The sequence below is a fragment of the Physeter macrocephalus genome, chromosome 14, assembly GCF_002837175.3.
Source record: "Physeter macrocephalus isolate SW-GA chromosome 14, ASM283717v5, whole genome shotgun sequence".
Classification (NCBI taxonomy): domain Eukaryota; kingdom Metazoa; phylum Chordata; class Mammalia; order Artiodactyla; family Physeteridae; genus Physeter; species Physeter macrocephalus.
Genome location: NC_041227.1, coordinates 24,889,015 through 24,916,812, shown reverse-complemented (window position 1 = coordinate 24,916,812; position 27,798 = coordinate 24,889,015). Strand labels below are relative to the sequence as shown.

Here is a 27,798-nt window from a genome sequence, read left to right as displayed (position 1 = left end):
AAAATAGAAGGGATTGTAGATAACCAAAATATAAATTCCTGCGCTTCCCTGCTGGTGCAGTGGTTAAGAATCCGCCTGCCAGTGCAGGGGACATGGGTTTTAGCCCTGGTCCGGGAAGATCCCACATGCCGCGGAGCAACTAAGCCCGTGTGCCACAACTACTGAGACTGCGCTCTAGACCCCGCAAGCCACAACTACTGAGCCTGCGTGCCACAGTTACTGAAGCCCGTGTGCCTAGAGCCCATGCTCCGCAACAAGAGAAGCCACTGCATTGAGAAACCCGCACACTGCAACGAAGAGTAGCCCCCACTCGCCGCAACTAGAGAAAGCCTGCGCGGAACAACGAAGACCCAGTGCAGCCAAAAATAAATAAATAAAATAAATAAATTTATAAAAATAAATAAATTTAAAAAATATAAATTCTTTTCTGCACCAAGATACTTTGTCATCCACGATATGATAGAAATAATCGAGATGCCCAGTATTTTGGGAATGGACTATCAGTAGAAATCAATGTTTTCCAGTTAAGAATAACAAATATTTAAGCTTTAGGGACATATGGTAAAATCTAGATGAAACAAAGTTGAGTTCAGTTCTAGGACATGTCTGTAGTGATGGCAGTCACATAAAAACTTGCTCTACTGTCACTGGGCATAGAGTATAATATTACAACTGAGATGTTGACAGTCTTACTCAGATGTCCCCAGTTTGTCTTGTATTTATTTTTATTTATGTGTATTAAATTCTATGCAATTTTATCACCCGTGTAGGTTTGTTGATCTGCTGCCACAGTCAAGATATCAAATAGTTCTAACATCACAAGGATCCTGTGTTGCCCTTTTATAACTATACTCATCTCCCTCTTGCTGCTTCTCCCCAGTTTTTTTTTTTTTGGCCCCACCACAGAGCTTGAGGGATCTTAATTCCCTGACCAGGGATCGAACCTGTGCCCCCTGCAGTGGAAGCAGGGAGTCCTAACCACGGGACCTCTAGGAAATTCCCCCCAGTTCATTTTTAAATGGAGGGATTATGCTACTCACAACCCAATCTCCAAATAGAGATAGGATTGCCTGATGTTGGGGCAGGTGATATGACACAAACTTTGACACCAGGTCAACAAATAAGGATGTGGTTTTGTTTTTATATTACGTTGGAATAATATCTGAGCCCAGTGATATGTGAGGCTAGTATTTGCTGGGGCTTCTTCATTTTCTTCTATCTCATGTCCTTATCCTCCTCATTAAGAGAAATCAGTATGTGATGGGGGATAGAAATTAGTCCATTGCAGCTGTACTTAACACTTATAATGCAGTGTCCAAATGTGATGGCATATGCCATCGTCTTGGGAAAGGATTCTAATAAAATCCAGTGGGTATCCTGAGAGGAGGGGTCTTTTGGGCATGGTGTAGGAGTAAGGGTGGATAAGACGGCCAGCTGCCATACAGAGGTCTTCCCCATGCCCTTGGCCCACAGAAACCCTAAGGAAATAGCTGAGTTGTCTATCTCTTTTTCCAAGTTTTTCTTGAAAACAAGAAAGGAAATATTAATATAACAATACTGTTAGATACAGTTTGGAAGAAAAAATGAATCCCACTATTTTTTTCAAAATCACCGTAGTTCTAATATATTACTTTCTAATTTTCTTCCAAATAATCCCATCTTTTTACACAGTTGCAATCAGAGTGTACTTTCACAGAGTTATTGCTGGGGCTCGCCGCATTCCTAAAATTTCTATCAGTAAGCTGTTGGTAGAATACACTTTTCACTGTTTTGCACTGGTTTTGGGCACAGTGGAACCTAAGATAAAATTCCTTAAGAGAGCCTAACTCTGTTCCATCCTCATACACCCCACACTCTCCTAGTTGAGGAAGAACCTCAACACAATTAGACTATCAGATGTCCCTTGTAAGCCTCGCAGGTCTTGCTGGATACAGTTTTCTTTAAGAGGAACATGATGTATTTAGGTGGTAGATAAGGCCAGTTTATGCTTGTATGGTCCTGAATGTGTATCAAGCAAAGATAAGGAGCTATTCACAATGCGGAGTCTGCACTTCTTTTCTATAATACATTGTTCAGCGTTGCCAGTGTTTTAGTGATAGTTTTTGCAGTCGCTATCTCTGACGTATAATGTGTACTTATTCCTTTTTGATCACTAGAACTTTGCTGGTACTTGCAAATGAGTTAGAAGTATACTGGTAGGAGGCTTTATTTAGGTCCCATATTAAGTGTATGGCACTAATTTACTTTGCTTTCTTCCTGATTGTTTACATGATGATGATTTTACCCTTTCACAGAAGAGAAGGCCAATTTGGAGAATAAGTTTCCTGGGAAGAATGGTACAGGAGGGCTTTTTCAGGGCAAAACTCCTCTGAGAACAGTTAATCTTCAGCAAGATGTCACACCTTTGAGACCAGGTAAGAAAGAACATCTTAGAAAAAAGCTGCTTGGCAGAATGGTCGAACAGTATATTAGGAACCTGAGGGATCTGGGGAAATTACCTAGATGATGTATCTCCTGGATTTTAATTGGTGAAATGTGCTAATTCATTTATTCATTTCATGGTGAACGTGAAACTAATGATGTGCTGCATTCTTTTTGTTTTTTCCTGTCTTTTGGAAATGAAGCTAACATAGAATTTTATTGCCAGATATATAACTCTTTTCTTTTTATGACTAGATTTAATATAACCTAACCTCGGTCTGGTTGGGAAACAAAACAGCAGGAGGGAAGAATGTACTGCTTGCTAACTATACAAGAATTCCCTGAGTCATGTTTCTGATTTTAAAAGATGATTGACACTTAAACTAGTAGTTACTAAATCTGCAAAATACTGTCTATTTGATTAAAACAAAAAAAGTATTCTTTGAATCCTCAAAAATGATTCTTGTTTTGAAATAGTAGCTATATTTAGATATAATTCACATATCATACAATTCACCTGCTTAAAATATACATTTCAATGTTTATTCATATATTCACAGCATAGTTGTGCAGTCATCACCACAATCAATTTAGAACATTTGAAAATTAATCTTATGGTAAATCTGAAACTAGCCTCAGTCACACCAATAACTAGAGGGCTGTATCAGAAAATAGCTGTATTTTCAGTGAACTTGTGTAGTTTGCAGAGTCTGAGTTGCTAGGCAGACTTTTAAATAGTTCATTCATGAGTACAGGTGATATCTATTGAATTTGGGATCTGGACAAGGATCCTGAACTTTTACATCCATCTTTCTTGCATAAGAGGTTAGAACTATGTGCACGTTTCACTTGAGGTGCTTAGAAGTGTGTCAGATTTTCTGTTGCTTTGATGGTCTTTGTGCTCTTCTTGAATTGGAAGAGGATGTGATGTACCTAGTTTGTCTGGACCACTTTCAGTTTAAGACTGTTATATCAGCAGTAAGCCCCAGAGCAAGAGACCTCTGCATGGCCCATCATGTGGCAAAGACCATGTACACTGCTTCCATGCATGTATACCCCTTGGGCCCCTCAGTCTTTTTGTTCTTTGTTAGCACACATTCTTACCTGTCTCATTAGTGCTATTCCCTCTGCCTTGAATACCTTTAATCTAACTGAGAAGTCCTTACTTATCGTTCAAGTTCCAGCTCAAATATCTTTTTTTCTCTAATTGATTCCCCTTATTTGTGTTCTCAAAGCACTTTTCAGACCTCTATTTTGATTTCAACTTTGTATTGTGTTGCTAGTACAAAGAAATACAATTAATTTTTCTATGTCGATCTTATATCCTACAATCTTCTAAACTCAGCAGTGTTTGTATCTTTTTTGTAGATTCCATCAGATTTCTACAAAGGTGATTATGTTATCTGCCTTTTGTTTCTTTTTCTTTCTTGCATACTGCACCTTTAGTAGGATGCTGAATAGGAGTAGAGAAGTAGACATGCTTGTTTTATTCCTGATCTTAGGGCAAAAACACTCAGACTTTCACCATTAAGTATGATGTTAACTGTAGTTTTTTCATAGATGCACTTTATCAGGCTGAGGAATTTCCCTTCTATTCCTATTTTGCTGATAATTTTTATAGTAATGGATGCTAGATTTTCTCAAATGCTTTTTCTGCGTTTATTAAGAAGTTTACATGATTTTTTTTCTTTTTTCTTTTATACTTTAACTATATGCAGTTATGCTGATTTTCCAATTTTAAGCCAACCTTTCATTTCTGGGATGAACCCCCAATTGGTCAGGATGGTATTTTTCTTTTTATATATATTTTAGGTTCAGTTTGCTACATTTTTTTGTTAAAAATTTTTTCATCTATGTTCATGAAGAATAATGATCTGTAGTTTTCCTTTCTTATGATGCCTTTGTTTGATTTTGATAGAGTAATGTTGGCCTTACTCTATGAATATTCCCTTCTCTTCGTTTCTCTGGAAGAATTTGTGTAAAATCGATATTACATCTTTCTTAAATGTTTGGTAGAATTCACCAGTGAAGCCACCTGGGTCTGGAGTTTTCTTTGCAGGGAGGTTTTTAACTAAAAATTCAATTTCTTTAACAGATATCGATTATCTGTTTCTTCTTGAATGAGCTTTGGTAGTTTGTCTTTCAAGTAATTTGTCCGTGTCATCCAAGTTGTTGAATTTATAGGCAAAAAGTTGTTCATAATGTTTCCTTATTACCTTTTTGATACTTATAAATTCTGTAGTGATATCACCTCTTTCATTCCTGATATTGGGAATTTGTGTCATCTCTCTCTATTTTCCTAATCAGTCTGGCTAAAGATTTGTCAGTGTTAATAATCTTCTCAAAGAACCAGCTTTTGGTTTCATTGGTTTTTTTTTTCCTATTGTTTCTCTGGTTTTTATTTTGTTGATTTCCCTTCTGTTCTTTATTATTTCCCTTCTATTTACTTTGGGTTCAATATATATATAAAGTTTCTTAAGGTGGCAGCTGAAGCCATTGATTTGAAATCTTTCTTCTTTGTTAATGTGTTTACTGCTGTAAATATCCCCTAAGTACTGCTTTAGCCACATCCCATAAATTTGAAATGCTATGTTTTTATTTTCATTCCATTCAAAATACTTTTAATTTCCCTTTTGAGATCTTTGACCTATGTGGGTTTTTCTGTTTGTTTTTTTATTTTGGCTGCGCGGGCTTCTCTAGTTGTGGTGCACAGGCTTTCTAGTTGTGCTGCACGGGCTCCAGAGCGCGTGGGCTCAGTAGTTGCAGCGCACGGGCTTAGTTGCCCAGCAGCATGTGGGATCTTAGTTCCTAGACCAGGGATCAAACCCACGTCCACTGCATTGGAAGGCGGATTCTTAACCACTGGACCACCAGGGAAGTCCCGACCTATGTGTTTTTTTAAATTGCAATATAATTGACTTATAACATGGTGTAAGTTTAAGGTGTACAGAGTGTTGATTTGATACATTTATATAGTGCAATGTAATTAACATCTCTATCATATCACATAATTATCATTTCTTTTGTGATGAGAACAATTAAGATCTAGTCTCATCAACTTTGAAGTTCATAATACAATATTGTTGACTATAACATTTATGCTATGCATTTAGATCTCCAGGACTTAATAGATCTACTAGTTGCTAGTTACCTGTGTGTTATTTAATTTCCAGATATTTGGGGTGGGGGTGGTCCAAAAATCTTATCTGTTATTGATTTCTTGGGGGATTTCCACTGTGGTGAAAGGACATACTTGTATGACTTGAACTCTTTTAAATGTATTGAGACTTGTTTCATGGCCCAGAATATGGTCTGTCTTGGTAAATGTACTGGGTGTACTTAAAAAAAAAATGTGTATTCTGCCGTCATTGGGTGGAGAGTTACATAAATGTCAGTTGGGTCAAATTGGTTGATAGTGTTGCTCAAGTCTTCTGTTTCCTTATTGATCATCTATCTGATGGCTCTGTCCATTACTGAAAGTAGGGATATTGAAGTCTTCAACTATTATTGCTGAATTGGCTATTTCTCCCTTGAGTTTCGTCAGTTTTTCCTTCGGGTATCTGGGTCTCTGTTGTTAGGTATGTATATGTTTATAATTGTTACATCTTCATGATAATTTTTTTTTTTTTTCGGTATGCGGGCCTCTCACTGTTGTGGCCTCTCCCGTTGCGGAGCGCAGGCTCCGGACGCGCAGGCTCAGTGGCCATGGCTCACGGGCCCAGCCGCTCCGCGGCATGTGGGATCTTCCCGGACCAGGGCACGAACCCGTGTACCCTGCATCGGCAGGCGAATTCTCAACCACTGCGCCACCAGGGAAGCCCCTTCATGATAATTTGACGACAATGTATTTTTGTAAATGAAGTCTTATTGGAATACAGCCATGCTCATTTGCTTATATATTATTTGTGGCTGTTATAATCTTACTGATTTTTCTGTCAACTTGTTCTATCAATTAGAGAGACAGGTTATAATTGTGGATTTGTTTATTTCTCCTTATAGTGGTATGTGGTATGGATAAAGAAGATATGGTATCCCACTTGATCATGGTGTATGATCCTTTTAATATATTGTTGGATTTGGTTTACTAACATTTCGTTGAGGATTTTTGCATCTATGTTCATCAGTGATATTGGCCTTTTTTATGATATCCTTGTCTGGTTTTGGTACCAGGGTGATGCTGGCCTCATAGAATGAGTTTGGAAGCATTCCTTCCTCTGCAGTTTTTTGGAATAGCTTGAGAAGGATAGGTGTTAACTCTTCTAAATGTTTGGCAGAATTCACTTGTGAAGCCATCTGGTTCTGGACTTTTGTTTGTTGGGAGTTTTTTTTGTTGTTTTTGTTTTTGTGGTACGCGGGTCTCTCACTGTTGTGGCCTCTCTCGTTGCGGAGCACAGGCTCCGGACGCGCAGGCTCAGCAGCCACGGCTCACAGGCCTAGCCGCTCCGCGGCATGTGGGATCTTCCCGGACTGGGGCACGAACCCGTGTCCCCTGCATCGGCAGGCGGACTCTCAACCACTGCGCCACCAGGGAAGCCCCTATTGGGAGTTTTTTTTAAATTACTGTTTCAATTTCATTGCTAGTAATTGGTTTCTTTGTATTTTCTATTTCTTCCTTATTCAGTCTTAGGAGATTTTACATTTCTAGGAATTTGTCCATTTCTTCTACGTTGTCCATTTTATTGGCATATAGATGGTTGTAGTAATCTCCTATGATCCTTTGTATTTCTGTGGTGTGAGTTGTAACTTCTCCTTTTTCATTTCTGATTTTATTGATTTGGGCCCTCTTTTTTTCTTGATGAGTCTGGTTAAAGGTTTATCAATTTTATTTATCTTCTCAAAGAACCAGCTCTTAGTTTCATTGATCTTTTCTATTTTTTTTAGTCTCTATTTCACTTATTTCCATTTATTCATTTCTTTCTGCTCTGATCTTTATGATTTCTTTCCTTCTACTATCTTTGTGTTTTGTTTGTTCTTCTTTTTCTAGTTCCTTTAGGTGTAAGCTTAGGTTGTTTGAGATTTTTCTTGTTTCCTGAGGTAAGCTTCTATTGCTATAAATTTCCCTCTTAGAACCACTTTTCCTGCATCCCATAGATTTTTGGATTGTTGTGTTTTTGTTTTCATTTGTTTCCAGGTATTTTTTTTTTTTTTTTTTTTTTTTTTGTGGTATGCGGGCCCCCCCCTGTGCGGCCCTCTCCCCTTGTCCCTTGTGGAGCACAGGCTCCGGATGCGCAGGCTCAGCGGCCATGGCTCATGGGCCCAGCCGCTCCGCAGCATGTGGGATCCTCCCAGACCGGGGCGCGAACCTGGTTCCCCTGCATCGGCAGGCGGACGCGCAACCACTGCGCCACCAGGGAAGCCCCTCCAGGTATTTTTTGATTTCTTCAGTGATACATTGGTTGGTTAGTAGCATATTGTTTAGACTTCATGTGTTTTTGTTTCTTGCAGTTTTTTTCTTATAGTTGACTTCTAGTCTCATAGTGTTATGGTCAGAAAAGATGCTTAATATGATTTCAGTTTTCTTAAAGTTACCGAGGCTTGTTTTGTGGCCTAGCATGTGATCCATCCTGGAGAATGTTCCATGTGCACTTGGAAAGAATATGTATTTTGCTGCTTTTGGATAGAATGTTTTCTCTCTCTGTATATGGACTAATGTGTCATTTAAGGCCAGTGTTTCCTTACTGGTTTTCTGTCTGGATGATCTGTTCATTAATATAAGTGGGGTGTTAAAAGTCCCCTACTGCTATTGTGTTACTGTCAATTTCTCCCTTTCTGTCTGTAAATATTTGCTTTATGTATCTAGGTGGTTCTCTGTTGGGTGCATTTATATTTATAATTGCTATATCTTCTTCTTGGATTGATTCCTTGATCATTATGTAGTGTACTTCTTTGTCTCTTGTAACATTCTTTGTTTTAAAGTCTATTTTGTCTGATATAATTATTGCCACCCCGTTTTCTTTTGATTTCCATTTGCATGGAATACTCTTTTCCATACCCTCACCTTCAGTCTGAGTGTGTCTTTAGATCTGAAGTGAGTCTCTTGTAGGCAGCATATATATGGGTCTTGTTTTTGTATCCATTCAGCCACTCTGTGTCTTTTAATTGGAACATTTAGTCCATCTGCATGTAAAGTAATTATTGATATGTATCTACTTATCGCCATTTTGTTAGTTGTTTTTGGGTTGTTATTGTATGTCAGGTTTTGTTCCTTTGTTCTTTTTTTGTTCTCTTCCTTTGTGGTTTGATGACTGTCTTTAGTGTTATATTTGGATTCCTTCTCTTTTTTTGTGTGTGTGTATCTATTATAGATTTTTGGCTTGTGATTACCGTGAGGTTTATATTTATCAATCTGTATGTCTCTTTGATTATTTTAAGTTGCTGGTCTCATAATTTCAAATGCATTTTAACAACCCTGCATTTGTACTCTCCTCCCCGTATGATTACTGTTTTGACATCATATTTTACATCTAATTGTTTCGTGTATCCCTTAACTGCTTATTTTAGATACAGATGATTTTACTACTTTTGTCTTTTAACCTTCCTATTAGCTTTGTATGTGGTTGATTTACTACTTTTACTGTATATTTGCCTTTACCAATGAGATATTTCCTTTTATAATGTTCATGTTTCTAGTTGTGGTCTTTTCTTTTTCACTTAGTGAAGTCCCTTTAACATTTCTTATAAAGCTGCCTTTGGTAGTGCTGAATTCTTTTAGCTTTTGCTTGTCTGTAAAACTTTTGATGTGTCTATCAAATCTGAATGAGAGCCTTGCTGGGTAAAGTATTCTTGGTTGTAGGTTTTTCCCTTTCATCACTTTAAATATATTGTGCCACTTCCTTCTGTCCTGCAGTTTCTGCTGAAAAGTCAGCTGATAGCCTTATGGGAGTTTCCTTGTATGTAACTTGTTGCTTTTTCCTTGCTACTTTTAATATAGAATTGCAGATTAAAAGATGTTTTTCTTGACTTCTCTGAAGGCATTATTCTTGACTTCTCTGAAGGCATTATCATCCTGTGTTACTGATGAGGAATTCAGCTTATCCTATTTTCCTTCCTTAGGTGATTTCTTTTTCTCTATGGAAGCTTTCAGAATTTTATCTTTTTAAAATGTCATGAGAAGATGTTAAAAAAAAAAAAAGTCATGAGAATGTGTTTGGGATACTTTTTTCTGAGGTGATGCCTTAGGCTGGCAAATAGGCCGGGCCCTGGATACTTCATTTCTGTTTCAACCAAAGTAGCTTTTATAAATTGCTCTTCTGCATAAGATTTCACTGCTTGGAGGGATACACACACACACACACACACACACACACACACACACACACACACGCACACACACACACAGTTTGCAATCTAGAATTCTCTATTAAGTCATATATATACACATGTATCTCTCATCTCCAACTCATTTCCTTGGGATTTGAGTACTGACTAGTTTTTGCTCTCTTGCAGTTGACAACACTTATAATAAAGAGGCAGAAAAAGAAAACCTGGTGGAAGAGTCCATTCCAACAAATGCTTGTTCTTCTCTGAAAGTCAAAGGAACCACATCAAGAAATATTCTAGCTCAGCCTCAGAGGTAAGACTGTTTTGGTGTTCAAAAGTGGTGGTTATATTAATAATGTTCAAAGAAGAGTTACTGGAGCACCTACTATGTGTCCCATACTACATTAGACTCTTCATGTTATCTTATTTAATCTTCATAACATTTACGAGTTGTAGGTAACATGCTTAATTTATAGATAAGGGCTCAGAGGTACTAAGTTGCTTGCCCAAGGCAGATTTATTTCAGAGACAGGATTCAGACTGATCACTTTGGTTCCAAAGTCCTTGCTATTTGCGCTGTCAACATGGGTTGCCATTTACATTTATTTGTATGGATATGTGGCAGTTTTTTTTTTTTTTTTTCCTGTGTATAGGTTGTAAATAAACTTCATAAGGGCAAGTGTCATGTATCCTTAGTACCTAACAGTGTCTTGCAGGAGCAAAGCTGAATAAAGTCTTGAGTGAAGGGGTGGATGGATGGGTGGGGTAAGCTGTACTCTTGGCACTAGGAACCTCTGAAAATCTAATGTCTTTGAATGTTGCACTTTGTATCAGTATCCTCTTTTTAACCAAAACAAAGCTGTTAGTCTTAATATTAGTTGCCTTCAGATGGCACTAATCAAAAGATTAGTTGAATTAGACTTTTAAAAACTTTCACTTGGGAGTTCCTGGTGGTCCAGTGGTTAGGACTCAGCACTTTCACTGCCATGGCCTGGGTTCAATCCCTGGTCAGGGAACTAAGATTCCACAAGCTGCACAACATGGCCAAAAAACAAAAAACAAAAAAACTTTCACCATCTAATAATTACCACTTACCCGAAGAGTTTAAATGCCAGGACTGGGGACTTCCTTGGTGGTCCAGTGGCTAAGATTCCATGCTCCCTATGCAGGGGGCCTGGGTTGGTTCCCTGGCCAGGGAACTAGATCCCACATGCTGCAACTAAGAGTTCGTATGCCACAACTAAAGATTCCATATACTACAACTAAAAGATCCTGTATGCTGCAGTGAAGATCCCAAGTGCTGCAACTAAGACCCAGTGCAGCCAAATAAACAAATAAATATTAAAAAATAAATAAATAAATTCCAGAACTATTTAATGCTTTATACTTTGAAGTCAACAATATTGAGGAATGGCAGAGTATTTATTGCTCAGAAGTAATGAAATTACGCTTTACAAAGCCTCATGCTGGTATAAGGGGATCACCTTTTGAAGGTGGTATCATGCATGCTTATTTTAATCTTTTCTGGTGAAGAAGCCCCTTTTAATTGAAAAATTCTGTGAGATTCAACCAGCTATCACAGGAGATTTAAGAGATTGCTACAGGTTGATTCTATGGTTTCTGTTCCATGTTTAGATTGTTAAGTCCCTATGGAAAAGGGACCCAGTATCCTATTGATTCCTTCAGAGTCCAAGATAGTGCTAGTGTCTTGGCTTCTGCATTTTGAATATGTATATGATTACTAAAATTGCCCCACATTCTGAATGAATTTTTGAATTCTTTTTGGAAATGACGGTATGACAGAAAGCCAGCTGTTCACAGAGTCAGAAGACCTGAATTGTTTGTGTTTCATTTGTTTTAAAGGCAGATATCTCTACTACTCAAAACCTTAGTTTACTGAGAATAACCATCTCTCTCAGGTTTATTGCAAGAAATGGCCAAATAGGATAACATGTGGTAGTAGTTTGTAAATGAGACTGCATTATGAAAATGCATAAAGAGGTAAAACATTAGTGCCATTTATCTTAGATCTCAGATTTATCTTAGTCTAGGGATGCCTAATCTAGAAAAGAATAGCAGATGGAATAGGAAGGTATAGATAGTCATACAAATTTCCTACTATTTTCTTCTCACATGACTTTGATGGATAAGCTAAAAGATGGCCAAAACTCCTTTGACTCAGAATAGTTAAAAGTCAATAAGACCTTAGTCTATAATAATAATTTTTCCATGCAGGTGTTGCTTTACCACATATATTTTTAAAATAAATTTATTTATTTATTTATTTTTGGATGCGTTGGGTCTTCGTTGCTGTGCGTGGGCTTTCTCTAGTTGTGGCGAGCGGGGCTACTCTTTGTTGCATTGCACGGGCTTCTCATTGCGGTGGCTTCTCTTGTTGTGGAGCACTGGCTCTAGGCGCGTGGGCTCAGTAGTTGTGGAACACAGGCTCAGTAGTTGTGGCTCGTGGGCTCTAGAACACAGGCTCAGTAGTTGTGGCTCATAGGCTTAGTTGCTCCGCGGCATGTGGGATCTTCCCGGACCAAGGCTGGAATCTGTGTCCCCTGCATTGGCAGGCAGATTCTTAACCACTGCGCCACCAGGGAAGTTCCTCATTGTGTTTTTAATTTGTATTTTTCTGATGACTGATGATGTTGATCACATTTTCATGTGATTACTGGCCATTCATATATCTGCATATACAGTTGTTTTTTTAGTCTGGCTCCTGGAGTCTCCCCTGTGCCTGAAAATGTTAGTGGTCAGGCAAGACCGAGTAGAGTTTATACTCAGGCTTAAGTGTTCATCCTCTCTGGTTCTCTTGCTTCTCATTTTGCCTCTAAATTTCCAGTTGTTTTTCCAGCCCTAATGTTTGTCTTCTTATACCTAAAGCTGGTAAGACTTTAGCTGTGTGCCATTCTACTATATACACATTGGGGAATGCACTGAATCAAAAAAAACCCAGCGAACTCACCAGTCTTACCTAGTGCATTTATGTCTTTTAAGGATGGACACCTCACCAGTTTCTGCTTTTTCACTGGGCCCCCCAGTCTCCTCTAAACATGCATAGTTAGCATATATAGTAATACATAGGAATTTGTGCAGAGTTTTGGCTCAGACTTTGGGTGATACCTTTTCTGTAGCTCTTTCACTTCCGGGACTTTCCTCCTAAGTTTCCAGCTGCTGTACTGGCTCTAATTCTATCTTCCATTATCTACGGCCAGTGAGATTAGAGTTTTCTGCTGCTGGAGCTGCTGCATTTAGGGTGTGCCCTCAGGCAAAAAAGCTTCTAACTCATAACTCTTAACCTTTGTAGTTGCTTTTCATGGATAAATGTTTCTCTTTTTTCTGCCTGCTTTTGGTCACTTTTCAGTGCCTTCAAATAGTCATATTTTTATATATTGTGTACATTTTGTAATAATATGCAAGAAGATTTGCATGATAAATGCACTCTGCATTACTCCATGTAATTTCTTTTATGAGTACTTTTAGAGATTGATATGAAAATATTTGCAGATCAAAGATCTGAAATTTGGGATTTGCTTCAAAAGCTGGGGGGGTGGATGGAGGGAAAATTGACAGTGTGATTGGCTATAAGTTGAAATTTTTAAAGCTGAATGATGAGTAGTACCTGGTAGTTCATTATATTATTCTCTTCACTTTTTACTAAGTTTTAAATTCTTTTTGATAAAGATTTTAAAATTAGGTACTCTATGCAATCTAATAAAAATTTGAATATATACTAATACATCTTAAGACTTGAGAGAAATTAAACAAGATCTAAATAAATGGCAGGACATAACCATGTTCATGGTTTGAGAGACTCAGTAATGTAAATATGTCAAATCTCCTTATCTGATGTATAGATTCAATGCAATCTCTACAAAAATCCCAAAGGTTTTCATTTTGGACATTGATAAATTGATGCTAAAATTTATAAAGAAATGCAAAGGTCCAAGAATAGTCAAAATACTTTTGAAGTGTCTAGTAGATAGCAATATTATAAAGCTACAGTAATTAAGACTTTGTGGTATTACCCAAGGATAAATGAGACCAATGGAATCAAATAAAAGCTTACTCTCTCATATATGGACACAATATATAACAAATGTGGTACTGCAGACCTTTGGGGAGAGGGTGTTTTTATTTTTCCCCCTTCAATAAACAACGATTGGACAATGGATAGCCACATAAAACAAAATGAGACTTAACCCCTACCTCACTCCATAGAAAACAGTCAGTACAAGGTGGATTGTAGATCTAAATGTGAAAGCTAAAGCTCATGTAAGGAAATATAGGAGAATATCTTCATGACCTTGGAATAGGGAAAGATTTCTTAAATAGAATCCACACAGAAAAACACTGACATGCTTTTAGGGAAGGAGGTTGTTGTATTTGAGCATATTTGTCTAATCAGATGATACCATAAGGAGAGTGAAAAGCCAACCCCCAGATTGGGAGGAGATATTTGTAACACTAAAAACCTACAAAGGGCCTCATATTCACAGAATATAAAGAATTCCTACTAATCAATTAGAAAAGGATTGACAATGCAGTAGAAAACAACCAAGAGACTTAACTAGCACTTTATGAAAGAGGATGGCCAAATGGCCAGTAAACATGTGAAAAGGTGCTCAGTCTCACTGGGAAAAGCAAATTAAAACCACAATGAGTTTCTACTCTATACCAATTTATATGATTAAAATTAAGTCATCCCACAGTACTAAGTGTTTTGGAGAATGTAGAGCAGTGTAGACTTTTGTAAATTAGTCAGTGTAAGCATAAATTGGTACAAGCACCTTGGAAAGTAACTTTAGTTGATAAACCAATGTCTATCAATGACCTAACAATCTTACAACTTAACATACCCAACACCAATGTGTACATCAAGAGACATTATGTGAGAATCAACAGTAGGCTGGATAAATAATGGTATGTTCCTACAATGACTGTTACACAGCATTGAAAATCAGTGAATTAGAGCTACGTGAGTCAGTGTGGTTGAATCTCACAAACATAATGTTGAGTAAAATAAACCAAGACAGAAAAAATGCTTGCAGTAGTCTGATTATTACATAACGTTTTTTGTTTCCTTTCCAAACTAACAGACCATGTTTATGGAATGCATGTTTGTATGGTAAAATGATAAAGAAAAAGTAATCATTACTGTAAAAGTCAAGATAGCATCTGCTGCCAGTGTTTTGTTTCTTAGTCTATGTGGTGATTTCATGAGTCTTCACTTTGTAATCATTTAACTTAATTTTTGTTTTGTGTACTTTTTGTTATGTGTTATATATTTTAACAAAAATAAGGGGCCATGGCTAAAAGAAAGTGGAGAAAATAAACACTTGGTAGTAAATTTCCAGGAGATCTGATTTCTAATTTTAAGTCTGACAGCAATTAGCTGTGTAACAGGGTCAAGTCACCTCATCTTTTTTTACTTTTACTCATACTTCCAAAAGGAGGGAGTTGTACTAGGTGATTGCCAGTGCCTTTTTACAAAATTAAATCAGCTCTATTGAGGTCTAATTTACAAACACCAATGCACTTAAGTACCAACATTTTATGGTGAATTTTTAAAAACTATCAGTAAGACAAGAAGGTATTAGATTTTTAGAGCAGAAATAATACCACTTTTTTTTTAGAGCAGAAATACCACTTTTTATAGCCCTTTGTAGTTTGACATATTTTCACATTTCTGAGGAGTATTTGCATATATAGTAGATGTATTCATTACAAATAAGTTTTGTCAATTCTTCTACCATAGAAGATCTCTTAGACTCTCTGCTCAGAAGAATTTGGAACAGAAAGAAAAACATCATGTACAAATGAAAGCCAAGAGATGTGCTACTCCTGTAATCGTCAATGAAATTCCACCCTCCAAAAAAATGAAAGTGTAAGTAGCCACAGCTTCTGTCTTTTGACATAGATTTTACCCCGTTTGCTCCTATGGTAATAGCAAGCAGAATACGTGGTGCTTGTTCTTATTTTTATCAGTTAGGAATGTATTTTGCTGAAGGTAATAGCCTATTTAACTAGAGAGGTTTAAAGAATAGTGATTTATTTGCTTCACAGAAGTCTGAAAGTAGTTTGCTGCTAGCTTTGGTTCAATGACATCTCTTTGAGTCTTAGGGTTTTTTTTCATACTTGTTGCTCAAGATGGCTGCTCTGTGTTTCTTAGCTTCTTTGTGTTTGTTGCCTCATATCTGAAGATAGCTACTATATCTCTAGGTATCATATCCATGTTTGAGAGAAGAAGGGTCTGGCAAAGAAAGGGGGCAGCACCCATATCAGGAAAGTGAAATATTTTCCAGAAACGCTTATGTTATACCTCAGTTGACTGAACTGTAAATTAGATCCCCTCTAGTTGCAGTAGAGACCGTTGAAGCAAGTACAATACTTTTGCCTTCATACATTGCTGCCCCAAGCAAAATTGGGGTTCTGTTAATAAGAAAAAAAGTGGAATAAATATTAAGAAGACAGCTAGCTGTCTGGCATTTGTTCATTTGATGATGAGCAGTTGGAATCTCTTCCTACCCTCCTGAACCATCACCAGACAACTCTTAATTGACATTCTCAAAGTTTACCCATTGTAGCCATTGGTATATATGATCTGATGATACTATTGGAAGAATCTTGCTTTTGAAACATGGTTGTTGTCCTAAAGAATGAGAAAATTTAAGCCATGTGTGGTAGATCTGGGGAGGAGGGTAGAGCAGGATATGCTGTAGGGAATTTAGAGGATATTTTTTGTCCTTTTCAACTCAAGTTCTCACAATAAAAAGAAGCCAGAGGAAGAGGAAGAAGGCAGTACTCATCAAGATACTTCTGAAAAGAATGAGTCTTCCCCAGAGAAAGCCAAGGGCAGACATACTGTGCCTTGTATCCCACCTGTAAGGTATGATTCTATCCTGAATTTCAGCTTTAGAGTCAGTAGAGTAAACTTACAAATGCGTACATCTACAGTCTGTTTGATGCACATGGAGCTTGGGAAACTCCGAAAGCCGTAACCATGGTAAGGTAAATTGTTTTACGTCCTTGTGGGTGCTTGAGTGTTACAGATTGAAAAAAATTAACTATTAAAACAAATGTAGGGCTTCCCTGGTGGCGCAGTGGTTGAGAGTCCGCCTGCCGATGCAGGGGACGTGGGTTCGTGCCCTGGTCCGGGAAGATCCCGCATGCCGCGGAGCGGCTGGGCCCGTGAGCCATGGCCGCTGAGCCTGTGCGTCCGGAGCCTGTGCTCCGCAACGGGAGAGGCCACAACAGTGAGAGGCCCACGTACTACCAAAAATAAATAAATAAATAAAATAAAATACGTATTTTTACAATCAGTATATAAGCAGTCTTTGGGTTCTGCTTTATTCACTCTCTATGAGACTATTTTATTTTCTGTACTGCTACAAAATCTTAACATTTACCCTTTTTTGGATAGATTGTTAGCATTCTATCAAATTATATTTAACTATTTCCTGTTGAAAATGCTGTTTCCGATTTTTCACTATCATAAGGAATCAATGAACATCTTTACAGGCAGATCCTTTTCTTTGAGTAGTCTCCTCAGGATAAGGAAAGAGAAATTCCTTGATCTAAGATTATGGTCAGTTTTCTGGCTACTGATATTTATTGCTAATTTTATTTCCAAAATGAATGTGTGCATTTACAGTGCCATCAACTTTGAATGAATATTTTTATTTCCTTGTAGTCTCATCTGCATTGAATTTTTTTTACTTTAAAAATTGTTTCAAATTTAACTGATATGTTGATGGCATCAAATTATTTTAATTTTTATGTGTTTGCTGACAAGATTGTATAACTGTTATTGCAAGCATCTTTTCCAAAGTTCCTCTTGGGTGAATCATCTGTTTTCCTTTTCTGTTTATCTCCAAGTGGTCTTAGTGATGTTCTCATTACTAAGAATGGCTACTTTATTTTATTGTTATTATTTTTTTAAGAATGGCTACTTTAAATTGAACTTTTTCTCTGTGTCCAGTATTTCAGAAACATTATCTGATTTAATAGTCATAAGTATTCTGTGAGAACAAGTATTCATATTACCCATTTTACATTGGAGAAAACTGAGGCTCACAGAGGTTAAATAGTTTTCTCAAGATCACATAGGCAGAAAATGAAACAACAAGGTTGGGATTTGAATTCTGGTTGGCTTTACTCCTAAGTCTGTACTCTCTATCACAGTATATATTTTATGTATATTAACCTCTTGCCATGTTTGTTGAAAATATTACTACTGGTATTTTAGTTTTAGTTTTTCTTGTGGCATAAAAGTAAATCATTATATAGTCAAATTTGTGGATATTTTGTAATATCTTCTATAGTTATTTTAGCTGTTTTTTCAGAAACTTTTTCAATATTTTGGAATAAATGTTGTATCTTTTTTTCATGGTGTTATCTAAGTTAATATCAATTTATTAGGTAATACTTTTTGGTTTTGATGGTTATTTTATCACAGGTTAAAAATCTAATCTATATAATGCCTTTAGATTTTTTTAACCACTGAGTCACTTTCTCCTCTCCTCTCCTCTCCTCTCCTCTCTCATCTCCTTTACTGATTTGCCTTTTAGGCAGAAGATTCTAAAAAGTACTGAGGAGCAAGAGTTGGAGAAGAGAATGAAAATGCAGCAAGAGGTGGTAGAGATGCGGAAAAAGAATGAAGAATTCAAGAAATTTGCTCTTGCAGGAGCAGGTCAGCTTGGTTCTGATTGAGTCTGATTTATGAGGGGGTGCTTCTCATAATCTTGGTAGGGTTTTTAAAGTCCCTAAAGCACAAAAGTCTTTCTTGGTCAGTAGTCAGCATAAAAATAAGTGTTTATTTGGAAACCTGGACATGGGTACCATTCATATCCCAGTGATCATTCCCTAGAACATTTTACATATGTTGGTCCTTTCTTAGAGCATGCTGTTCCTCTCCATCTCTAACTGAAGAAGTCACACCCATCTTTTGAGGCCATGAGTCCTTACCTCATTTCTCTAAGTGGAGTTTATTCCTCCCTCCTTTTTTCTCCTAATTCTTTTTCTTTGTATTAGAATAAGAAGGAACTAGGATTGAGACAGAAGATTAGCGCAATTGGGCAGACCAGTTTTTTGTTATTGTCTTCCCATTTTATCGTAGTCAGAGGAGAAGACAGCTGAGTGAATCCAGTTGTAGTTCTGGAGGAAAGTATGACTGAGAGAGCTGAAGGGATCAGAGTTCTGCTTTGCTTTGCATAATTATCATTGGTGGAGTCAAAGCTGTGAAGCTCTGCTTACTGGGTTGAAAAGCATCTCTGGAGTTTATAGGGTATCCCTCTTAGAGATGCTTAGTTAAGTGTGCTTTTAAAGTCAATTCATACCTTTTCCTATCAAAAGTATTCCAGTTTCTCTGTCTCCAGAGCTATGACCACAACTGGGAGGTGGGATTCTTCTCCTCTGTGCTACCTTACAACAGTTTGCCTCTGACCGAAAGGCCTCCAACCCAATAGTGCTAAATGAATAAGGCACATATATTGGTGTCCCTGAGGACTGTTTCAAGTGTTGGCTTATATGTAGAGAGTAAACAAAGTTAGATCCATGGTAATAGAAATACCAAAAGGACTGGATAAAAGGGGACTTACTTTATGTTCTCTATTCTTAGTGTTATCTGTGTGTTTTACTCTGCTCCTCACTCAGGGCTCCCTGTGAAGAAATCAGTGAGCCAGGTAACCAAATCAGTTGACTTCCACTTCCTCACAGATGAGCGAATCAAACAACATCCTAAGAACCAGGAGGAGTATAAGGAAGTGAACTTTACATCTGAACTGCGAAAGCATCCTCCATCTCCTGTAAGTTGATAGACTCAATTAATATTCTTGTTAATAATTCAGTGAGGATTCTGGTGTAGTATTTGTGGTCACTACTTAAAATAATATAATTGAGAGAAGCATATGTTTTTGAGTTAAGATAGGTTTGAATCCTCACTTTGCCCCTGTTAGCTGTGTAATCTTGGATAAATCACTCTATGTCCCTGGGAAGCAACTTATCAAGTTGCTGTGAAAACTGAATTGAGAATGTACACAAAACACAGAGAATTATGTGTGGCAAATTGTAGGTACAGACTTGTTACAGCTTGTGCTATTACAAATTTTGAAAAAATCTTGTGTCTGCAAAGTTGTGTGCAAAATATAACAGGATTTATGGGGAAAATGGGATTGGGACAGACCACTCAAATCCAGTTTTGTTACCAGAGCACTAACAAAAACAGTAACAATCCTAAATAAAAATTCTAGCACTAAGAATTTCTCCTTACATTTGCAGTCACCATCATCACTGTTGAAGTCAGTCCTTTGCAGTCTTACATCCTGGGGTTGTGCTTCTTCCTTTGGGACATAAGTTCTTGAAGAGTTTTGTTTCCAATCAGAGACCAATTTTATCAAAATTAATGACCCAAAGAGTAGGATTCTTCATCAGTCAGTTTTTGGTAGGATGTGTGGAGAGAATTTGATTCAGGCAGCTGCCTGACCTGATTCAGGTCCAGAAGCCCAATTAAAAATTTTTAAATGGGACTGGGGATGGGATACCTTTGCAGCTTTTTTCGCTTCTAAGAAAACTTGCTCTTGATTGCTTCAAAACATTAACATGCTTGGGAAAAATCACCTTATGTACTCTTACAGAACAGATGATTTGTTAAGTGCTAGATGCTTTCTCCCCCTTTTTATTTTATTTTTATTTTTATTTTTTTTGCAGTACGCGGGCCTCTCACTGTTGTGGCCTCTCCCGTCGCGGAGCACAGGCTCCGGACGCGCAGGCTCAGCGGCCATGGCTCACGGGCCTAGCCGCTCCGCGGCATGTGGGATCTTCCCGGACCGGGGCACGAACCCATGTCCCCTGCATCGGCAGGTGGACTCTCAACCACTGCGCCACCAGGGAAGCCCTTATTTTTATTTTTATTTTTAAACTTTTTTGGCCACGCTGTGTGGCTTGTGGGATCTTAGTTCCCCAACCAGGTATTGAACACGCGCCTCCTGCAGTGGAAGCACAGAGTCCTAACCACTGGACCGCCAGGGAATTCCCCTCTCCCCCTTTTTAAAAGATGGGAATAGACTGTTTATAACCCTTGCTCAAGGACTGACAAGAAGAATAATAATCTTGGCTTTACACAGGCCCTTTTTCTTTTGATCCTCTGTACTAAGTTTGTGGCTTGTGGTAGATCTGAGCTCTTCCATAACACTTCATTTGGGGAACAACGTTTTTCGTTTCAGGCCCGAGTGACTAAGGGATGCACCATTGTTATGCCTTTCAACCTGTCCCAGGGAAAGAAAAGAACATTTGGTGAGACGGCTTCTACGTACGTGCCCCTTGCACAGCAGGTCGAAGCCTTCCATAAACGAACCCCTAACAGATATCACTTGAGGAGCAAGAAGGATGATATTAGTAAGTTTCTTTCCAGTGTCTTACCTGGCTGGAGCCTCCCCTAGGATTCCCTTTCCTTACATCTTAGGTGCAAATTTGCCTTTAGTTGAAATCCTCACTTTTGAACTAAAGCATGGCATGTGCCTGTATGCAGACAACAAATGTATACATAGTTGAGCATTTCTCAAACCACCCAGCTATCTGTCCACTTATACCCATCAACCACCTTGATCCTCCTGATCAATAATTGGCCAAGGGGAATTAAGTTAACCTGAGATGTCATTACACATCAAGGCTATCTTTACCATGTGTCAGTGTACATTTACTCACTTACAGAAAATGAAAGCATTCCATTCACTTAAGGTTGTGTGCTTTTTGTTCAGCGATTCAGTAAATGTTTTACCACTACAAAGCAGACACTCTGTGTGGTGTAGGGAGTATAGAAGTGAGCAAAACGGACTTGGTGCTACTCAACATCAAGTTTCTAATTCAGTGAGACAGATAAACAAATAGAACATTACAAATTATGGTTAAGTGCTGTGCATGTAGAGGGAGATGTAAGAATCAAGGGAGGTGCGAGATAGGGAGAGCAGGTCTGTATGCTGAGAAGTCCTTAGCAGGGAAAGAAGATGAAGATAGAGGAGAGAAAAGAGATAACCGATGATTAAGTCCCTGTGCAGGCAGGTAGGAGAGGGATACTTAGCACAAGTGGAGTGATTGTTCTTTGAAAGGAGGGTGGAAGAGAGCAATGGGTGCAGGTGCTGCTGAGTTTGATCTATATTTCTGTTTTTGTGCCAGTACCATGAAGAGGCTGTCTTTTCTCCATTGTATATTTTTGTGCTGGTGAGTTTGTAGATTTGGTGGTGAACAGATAAGAGTAATCTAATCTAATAGCATCTATCTTTATGAAAATAATTCCTATGAAAAGAAGGTAAAGAAGTTTGAGGAGTGGAGGTGTGGTATACAATAGTTGTCAAGAGGGTAGGGTAGTATTCTGGATAAAGCAGAATCCGTTTGTTTTGACTTTGAAGGTTTCTAAATTTTTTCTGCCTTTGCATAGGCACTGTTTAGTGCTATGTTAGGTAGCCAGATGAATTCCTTTAAGGACAGCATTTCCTAATATTGTTATTATGTTCTAGTAACCATTTGTCAGATTTTATATTATGAAAATAATGAAATGTCTTTCTTTATTCTAATGGAAATGTAAATATTAACCCTGACTTTCCAAATAATACATGACTGTTAGAGTCTTATATACATTGCTCTTAGAATCTTGGTCCTGGCAAATAGAAAAATTATTTTCTGCAATTTTTATTTAAAACTTTGTACTGTTATAGCTCAAAAATAGTTATATGTATACTTGAAGGCTGGCTTATTTCTAAAATAAGTAGATTTGGTTTCCATCTCCCACTGTTAGGTAATAAGGTCTAAATTAGAGGATTCATTCTATGTAATTATGAAAATTGACAAGGTTGCTTCTGGCCAGATAAATCAATATTTTCTATGAGTGGTGGTGATGATCTTAATATTGATGCTTTGACGTAGTTTTTTCTTACTTTTTCCATTTGACTTTCTGTGAGAGGTGGTCTTGATGTTTTGATGTAGACACTTTTAGGGAATTCATAATATTGGGAGTTATTACTTGGTCTTTAGAAAGGCCTTATTTTAAAGCTGGAATAAGTGAAAATCTTATTTGTCAATAACAAGCAAAATAGTTGGCACTGTCAATAGAAAGTCAGTACAGCCCTGTGCAGTGAAAAGGAATCCATCAGACATAAATGGATTTCAGATTCAGAAGATGATAGCAGAGTTTACCCAAGGACTATCTTCATCATACCCTTCAGTAAAGAGTGATGGGGGAGAAGGGACTGAATGTTTATCAGATTGACCGACATGAGCTGAGCTGAGTGTAGAGGGCCAGCCACTCTGGTTTGGCATCTCTGGGCTGCCTAGCTGAGTCAGCACCTACAGGTAAACGGGGTCTTGGAGAGCTAAGTGAATGTCTGTGATCTCGGTCTACAGCTCTGTTACCCTCCAAATCTGTGGCCAAGATATGCAGAGACCCACAGACTCCTGTGCTGCAAACCAAACAGCGTGCAAGACCTGTGACCTGCAAAAGTGCCGCGGAACAGGAGGCTGAGGAGCTTGAGAAACTGCAGCAGTAAGTTTCACTGCCAGTGTTTGAGGAGGAGTTCCAAGAACGTGCCTACTTTCTTTTCAGTTCTGTAAGGGGGACAGTTAACTATTTTTCTTGCCTCGGGAATTACGGCATTTGAGCTACAGGCTCTGCCTTGCCACTGTGATGAAGGATTGAAAGTGGAATATGGAGCTGTCCTGGAGTGTAAACTGGTAAAACACTATTGTGGAGGTTGCAGTGGGAGAACTTACTTATGATTCCAATAAGGAGTGTCCTCTGAGGTTAGTTTAGGTAGATCTCACCCTTTTATGGCTACCCAAGGGATTGTTACAGCTGTTATCAGTGGAGGGAACTGGAACTTAATGTGATTAGTGCTAGAGTTTGTCTCCTGTATTTTTCTTTCTTCCTTCTTGTACTTTCTTTTTCTTAAAAAAAATATTTATTTATTTATTTATTTGGCTGTGCCACGTCTTAGTTGCAGCATGAGGGCTCTTTTCGTTGTGGCACGCGGGATCTAGTTCCCTGATCAGGGATCAAACCTGGACCCCCTGCATTGGGAGCTCGGAGTCTTAACCACTGGACCACCAGGGAAGTCCCCTTCTTTTACTTCTTTTTAGAAGGGGGAGTTTCCTCTTGCGGAGAAACCCCAATCTTTAAAGTGGTGGAATATTAGACTGTCTCATTTATTCTTTGCTCTAGAGGTAGAGACAGTGGCTATGAAGAGAGTTGAAATTTTGCTGTGCATGATGAGTAAACTTAATGAGTATTATTTTTCTGGTTTTGGCCTACTTTGTTGTTTACGTAGTTTTCATTTTATTAAAAAAATATTTTTTGTGGTTGTCACTTAAACTCTCACCTTACAGATACAAATTCAAAGCACAGGAACTTGATCCCAGAATTCTTGAAGGTGGGCCCATCTTGCCTAAGAAACCGCCTGTGAAGCCATCCACTCAGCCTATTGGCTTTGACTTGGAAATTGAGAAGAGGATCCAGGAGCGAGAGTCAAAGAAGAAATTGGAGGATGAACACTTTGAATTTCATTCTAGGCCCTGCCCTACTAAGATCTTGGAAGATGTTGTGGTAAGAGTGGGGAGGCTCTGCGAGCTGGCAGAAGTGCCCTGCTCATGACCACAGATCCACCCATTCACACATGTTTGAGTAGATATGTGATCAGGGCATCATATTAGGAGCTGTGGGTGATAAAACAGACATGTCAGAGGTGGATTTTGCTCTCAGGAAACTTAAAGTCCAGTAAGGGATACAGTATAGGTATAAATAATATAAAGAGTGACAGAAGTGCTCTAAGAGAGGTGACAGTTAAAAGTGCTATAAGTATTCAAAGGAGATAATGATTTCTTCCAGATAGAAGGTTCAGGGAATGCTTTGTGGAGGAGGAAGCATTTGATCTGAGCCTTGGCAATGTATAGTAGTCGTCCTCATCATCGTCATCTTCCTGTCGTTACTGTCATAATAGCTGACACTTTCACTATATGCCAGGCACTGCTCCAAGCCCTTTTTGTATATTAACCCATTCATTTTGATCAGAACCCCTTCAGGTTGTCTACTCTAATTCTCACCAGTTTCAGATGAGGCACTTGAGGCACAGAGATATTAAGTAGCATTCCTAGGGTACTCAGCTGGTAAGTAGTGGAACAAGTATATGGTGGAATTTGGACTTGTAGAAATGCAAATGAAATGGACTGGCCGAGCATTCCAGGCAGTGGGAGTAACATTAAAAAAGTCCAGGGCTTCCCTGGTGGCGCAGTGGTTGAGAGTCCGCCTGCCGATGCAGGGGACACGGGTTCGTGCCCTGGTCTGGGACCGCGGAGCGGCTGGGCCCGTGAGCCATGGCCGCTGAGCCTGCGCGTCTGGAGCCTGTGCCCCAGACGGGAGAGGCCGCGGCAGTGAGAGGCCCGCGTACCGCAAAAAAAAAAAAAAAAAAAAAAAGTCCAAAGGTGGAAAGCATGGGGCGACTACTGGGAACTGTAAATGGGTCATTTAAGCTGGAGAAAAGAAGTATATCAAGAGGAGCACCTGGAACCTAAATTAGAGAAGTGGGTTGTAGTTTGATGATGGGCTCACAGTCATGATTTTAGAGAAAATAAACAATCAAGAAGAGATGCCACAGTCAGAGAAGAAGTAATGGAGTTCAGCACCTTCATAAGTGCAAAGATGGTTTTTGGGTATATTTCCGGGCAGATGGGGAAACATCCTCCTCTCAGTTTGGATCGCCTTATGTCCAGGTACTAAGAACTGTTTTCCTGTCCTCTTTCTTTTTGCTTATCCTTTAGGGTCCCCATAGTTTTAAGTGAAACTGTGCACCAATATACGGTTGGCCTTCCTTATCCATAGGTTATGTATCTGCAGATTTAACTAACCATGGATTGAAAATATTCAGGAAAAAAACTAGAAAGTTCCAAAAAGCAAAACTTGAATTTGCTGCTCTCAGGCAGCTATTTACATAGCATTTACATTGTATTAGGTATTATAAGTAATCTAGAGATGACTTAAAGTATACAGGAGGATGTGCATAGGTTATATGTAAATACTACACCAATGTAAAGGACTTGAGCATCTTCGAATTTTGGTATCTTTGGGGGTCCTGGAACCAATTCCCTCAGGATACTGAGGGACAACTGTATTACCTTTGACTGGCTAAGAAGCATTCTGAAGTTATATTTTCCAGGCTTTAAAAAAAGCATGATGATGCTTACAAATGGTTCTTCCTCTCTTCCCTCGCCGCTATCTTCTTTCAATTTGAGAGCTTTCTGCACATGAGACCTCTTTTCTATTCACAATGCTTTTCTTTTTCTCTTTTTCTTTCTTTTTTCTTTTTTTCTGTGATGCATACATACGATAGGCCAGACTCTGTTACACAAACTTTTAAGAAACCTCTGCCCACTCAAGTGATTAGTCTCCAAGAGCTGTCATTACCTGCTGAGGAAATTGTTCTGAATACAACAAGGGAACTGTAGTTTGTATGCAGACCTCAGAATCCTAGACCCAGAAGGGTTCAATGTTTTCATTTTACACATCAGAAACCCAAGGCCCAGAAAAGAGAAATGACTTCCACGAGGCTTCTGTAACGTGCATTTGGCACCTTACTTTTAATAACATCTTTTTCTCCAAGCTCCTGGCTTTTCCCCCTGCTACAAGTTTTTTGTTTTTTATTTAATTTACCTATCACCCTCTCGATTTTTACTGTATTCTTTGTATCTCATATACCAATATTGACTTTAATTGACTTTATATTCTTAAAATCATCAACTCATTTTAAAAGTAATTTTAAGGGGAACATTTAAATCATTATGTAAATGGAAAATCAGTACTTTTTGCCATGAATGACAACAATAATAGCTAATACTTCTATAAAGCTTATGTGCCAAGTTTTATTCTAAGCTCTTTATATGATAACTTACTTAATTCTCATAACAACCCTATGAAGTAAACACTGTAGATACTATTATCAGTCTGTTTTGTAGAGGTCAGATAACTTGCCCAAGATCACAAACTAGCCAGTGGCAGAGCTGGGATCTGAATATGGTTCCAGGGTCCATGCTCTTGTGTTAAAATAGAAGGTACCTTTTAAACGAAAAGGTTTTTAGGAAAATATGTGATTATTTTTTTTAAAAATATGGTCTACATCCTACCTAACATCCTTTTCCATATCACCGGTATTACCTGAACTCCATTTTTAGAAACACTGATTTAGGAAATTGGTTTGGCAGTTTGTTGTACTTTGGAAATGTTGGGGTGAAGTGGTAAGTGGGGAAGGGTGACTAGAGTTCATTAGGAGTTAAGTGAGATCTTAGAGTAGCATTGTACCAGGTAAGGCCTTGTTGAGAATTCTGGATAAACAGATGAGCAAAACACTAGGTAAGTACGTTAGATGCTACTGAATGGATATGGTATGCTGTAGGGAAGTGATTGCCAAATCCATCTGGTTCTCAGAATCCTCTGGGATTTTATTATATAAACAGATTCCCAGGCTCCACCCCTGGAGTTTTGCTTTGTTAGGTGCAGCATAGATTAGAGAGAGCCCTGATAAAGACCTTAGTGTCTGACACACAGTAAGCAGTCATGTTGTTAATAGTAATAACTGTTTCATGCTTATGTTGTACTGAGTGTTTTGTGCAGATTATCTTATTTATTTCTATAACAACTCTTAAGAGATAATGTTCTATTTTTAACCCTACTTTTCAGATGAGGAAAGAGATGCTGAGAGGTGTCTAGTATGCAGAACCAGGATTTGAACCTGTCATCTCCTTAAACACTGTTATTCTACCCCACAATACTGTTATCATTGTTTATTTTGGCAAATGCAGTTTTTTAGTTTGATGCTGGCTCTTTGCAGCTCTCTCCCTTCTGAAATTTCCAGTGACATCACTTCAACTTTTGGATTCTAGCGAAGCAAAGCATAAAAGGCAAAGATGTATTTATTCCCTTCCACTCTTCTTCGTTTTTTAGAAAGGGAGGCTTTGAAAGAAGAATGTGGCTTGCCCATAGAAACGTTTTTAAAAGTTGGTGGCAGAGGGCTTCCCTGGTGGCGCAGTGGTTGAGAGTCCGCCTGCCGATGCAGGGGACACGGGCTCGTGCCCCGGTCC

General features: G+C 38.4%; 1 protein-coding gene across 4 annotated transcripts in view; it reads left to right on the top strand.

Moving 5' to 3' along the window:
- Nucleotides 1-27,798, top strand: part of TPX2 (TPX2 microtubule nucleation factor) — a 53,928-nt gene that overhangs the window by 11,678 nt on the left and 14,452 nt on the right. For 2 of the 4 annotated variants that reach the window (XM_028498714.2, XM_028498713.2), the window contains exons 3-11: nt 2,295-2,414; nt 9,868-9,994; nt 15,443-15,571; nt 16,445-16,573; nt 18,255-18,376; nt 19,339-19,490; nt 20,907-21,078; nt 23,080-23,218; nt 24,058-24,274. In XM_028498714.2, the coding sequence (XP_028354515.1) occupies nt 2,295-2,414; nt 9,868-9,994; nt 15,443-15,571; nt 16,445-16,573; nt 18,255-18,376; nt 19,339-19,490; nt 20,907-21,078; nt 23,080-23,218; nt 24,058-24,274 (1,307 nt within the window). The remainder of the gene's footprint in view (nt 1-2,294; nt 2,415-9,867; nt 9,995-15,442; nt 15,572-16,444; nt 16,574-18,254; nt 18,377-19,338; nt 19,491-20,906; nt 21,079-23,079; nt 23,219-24,057; nt 24,275-27,798) is intronic. The other 2 variants (XM_028498715.2, XM_028498716.2) reach the window with 2 other exon arrangements.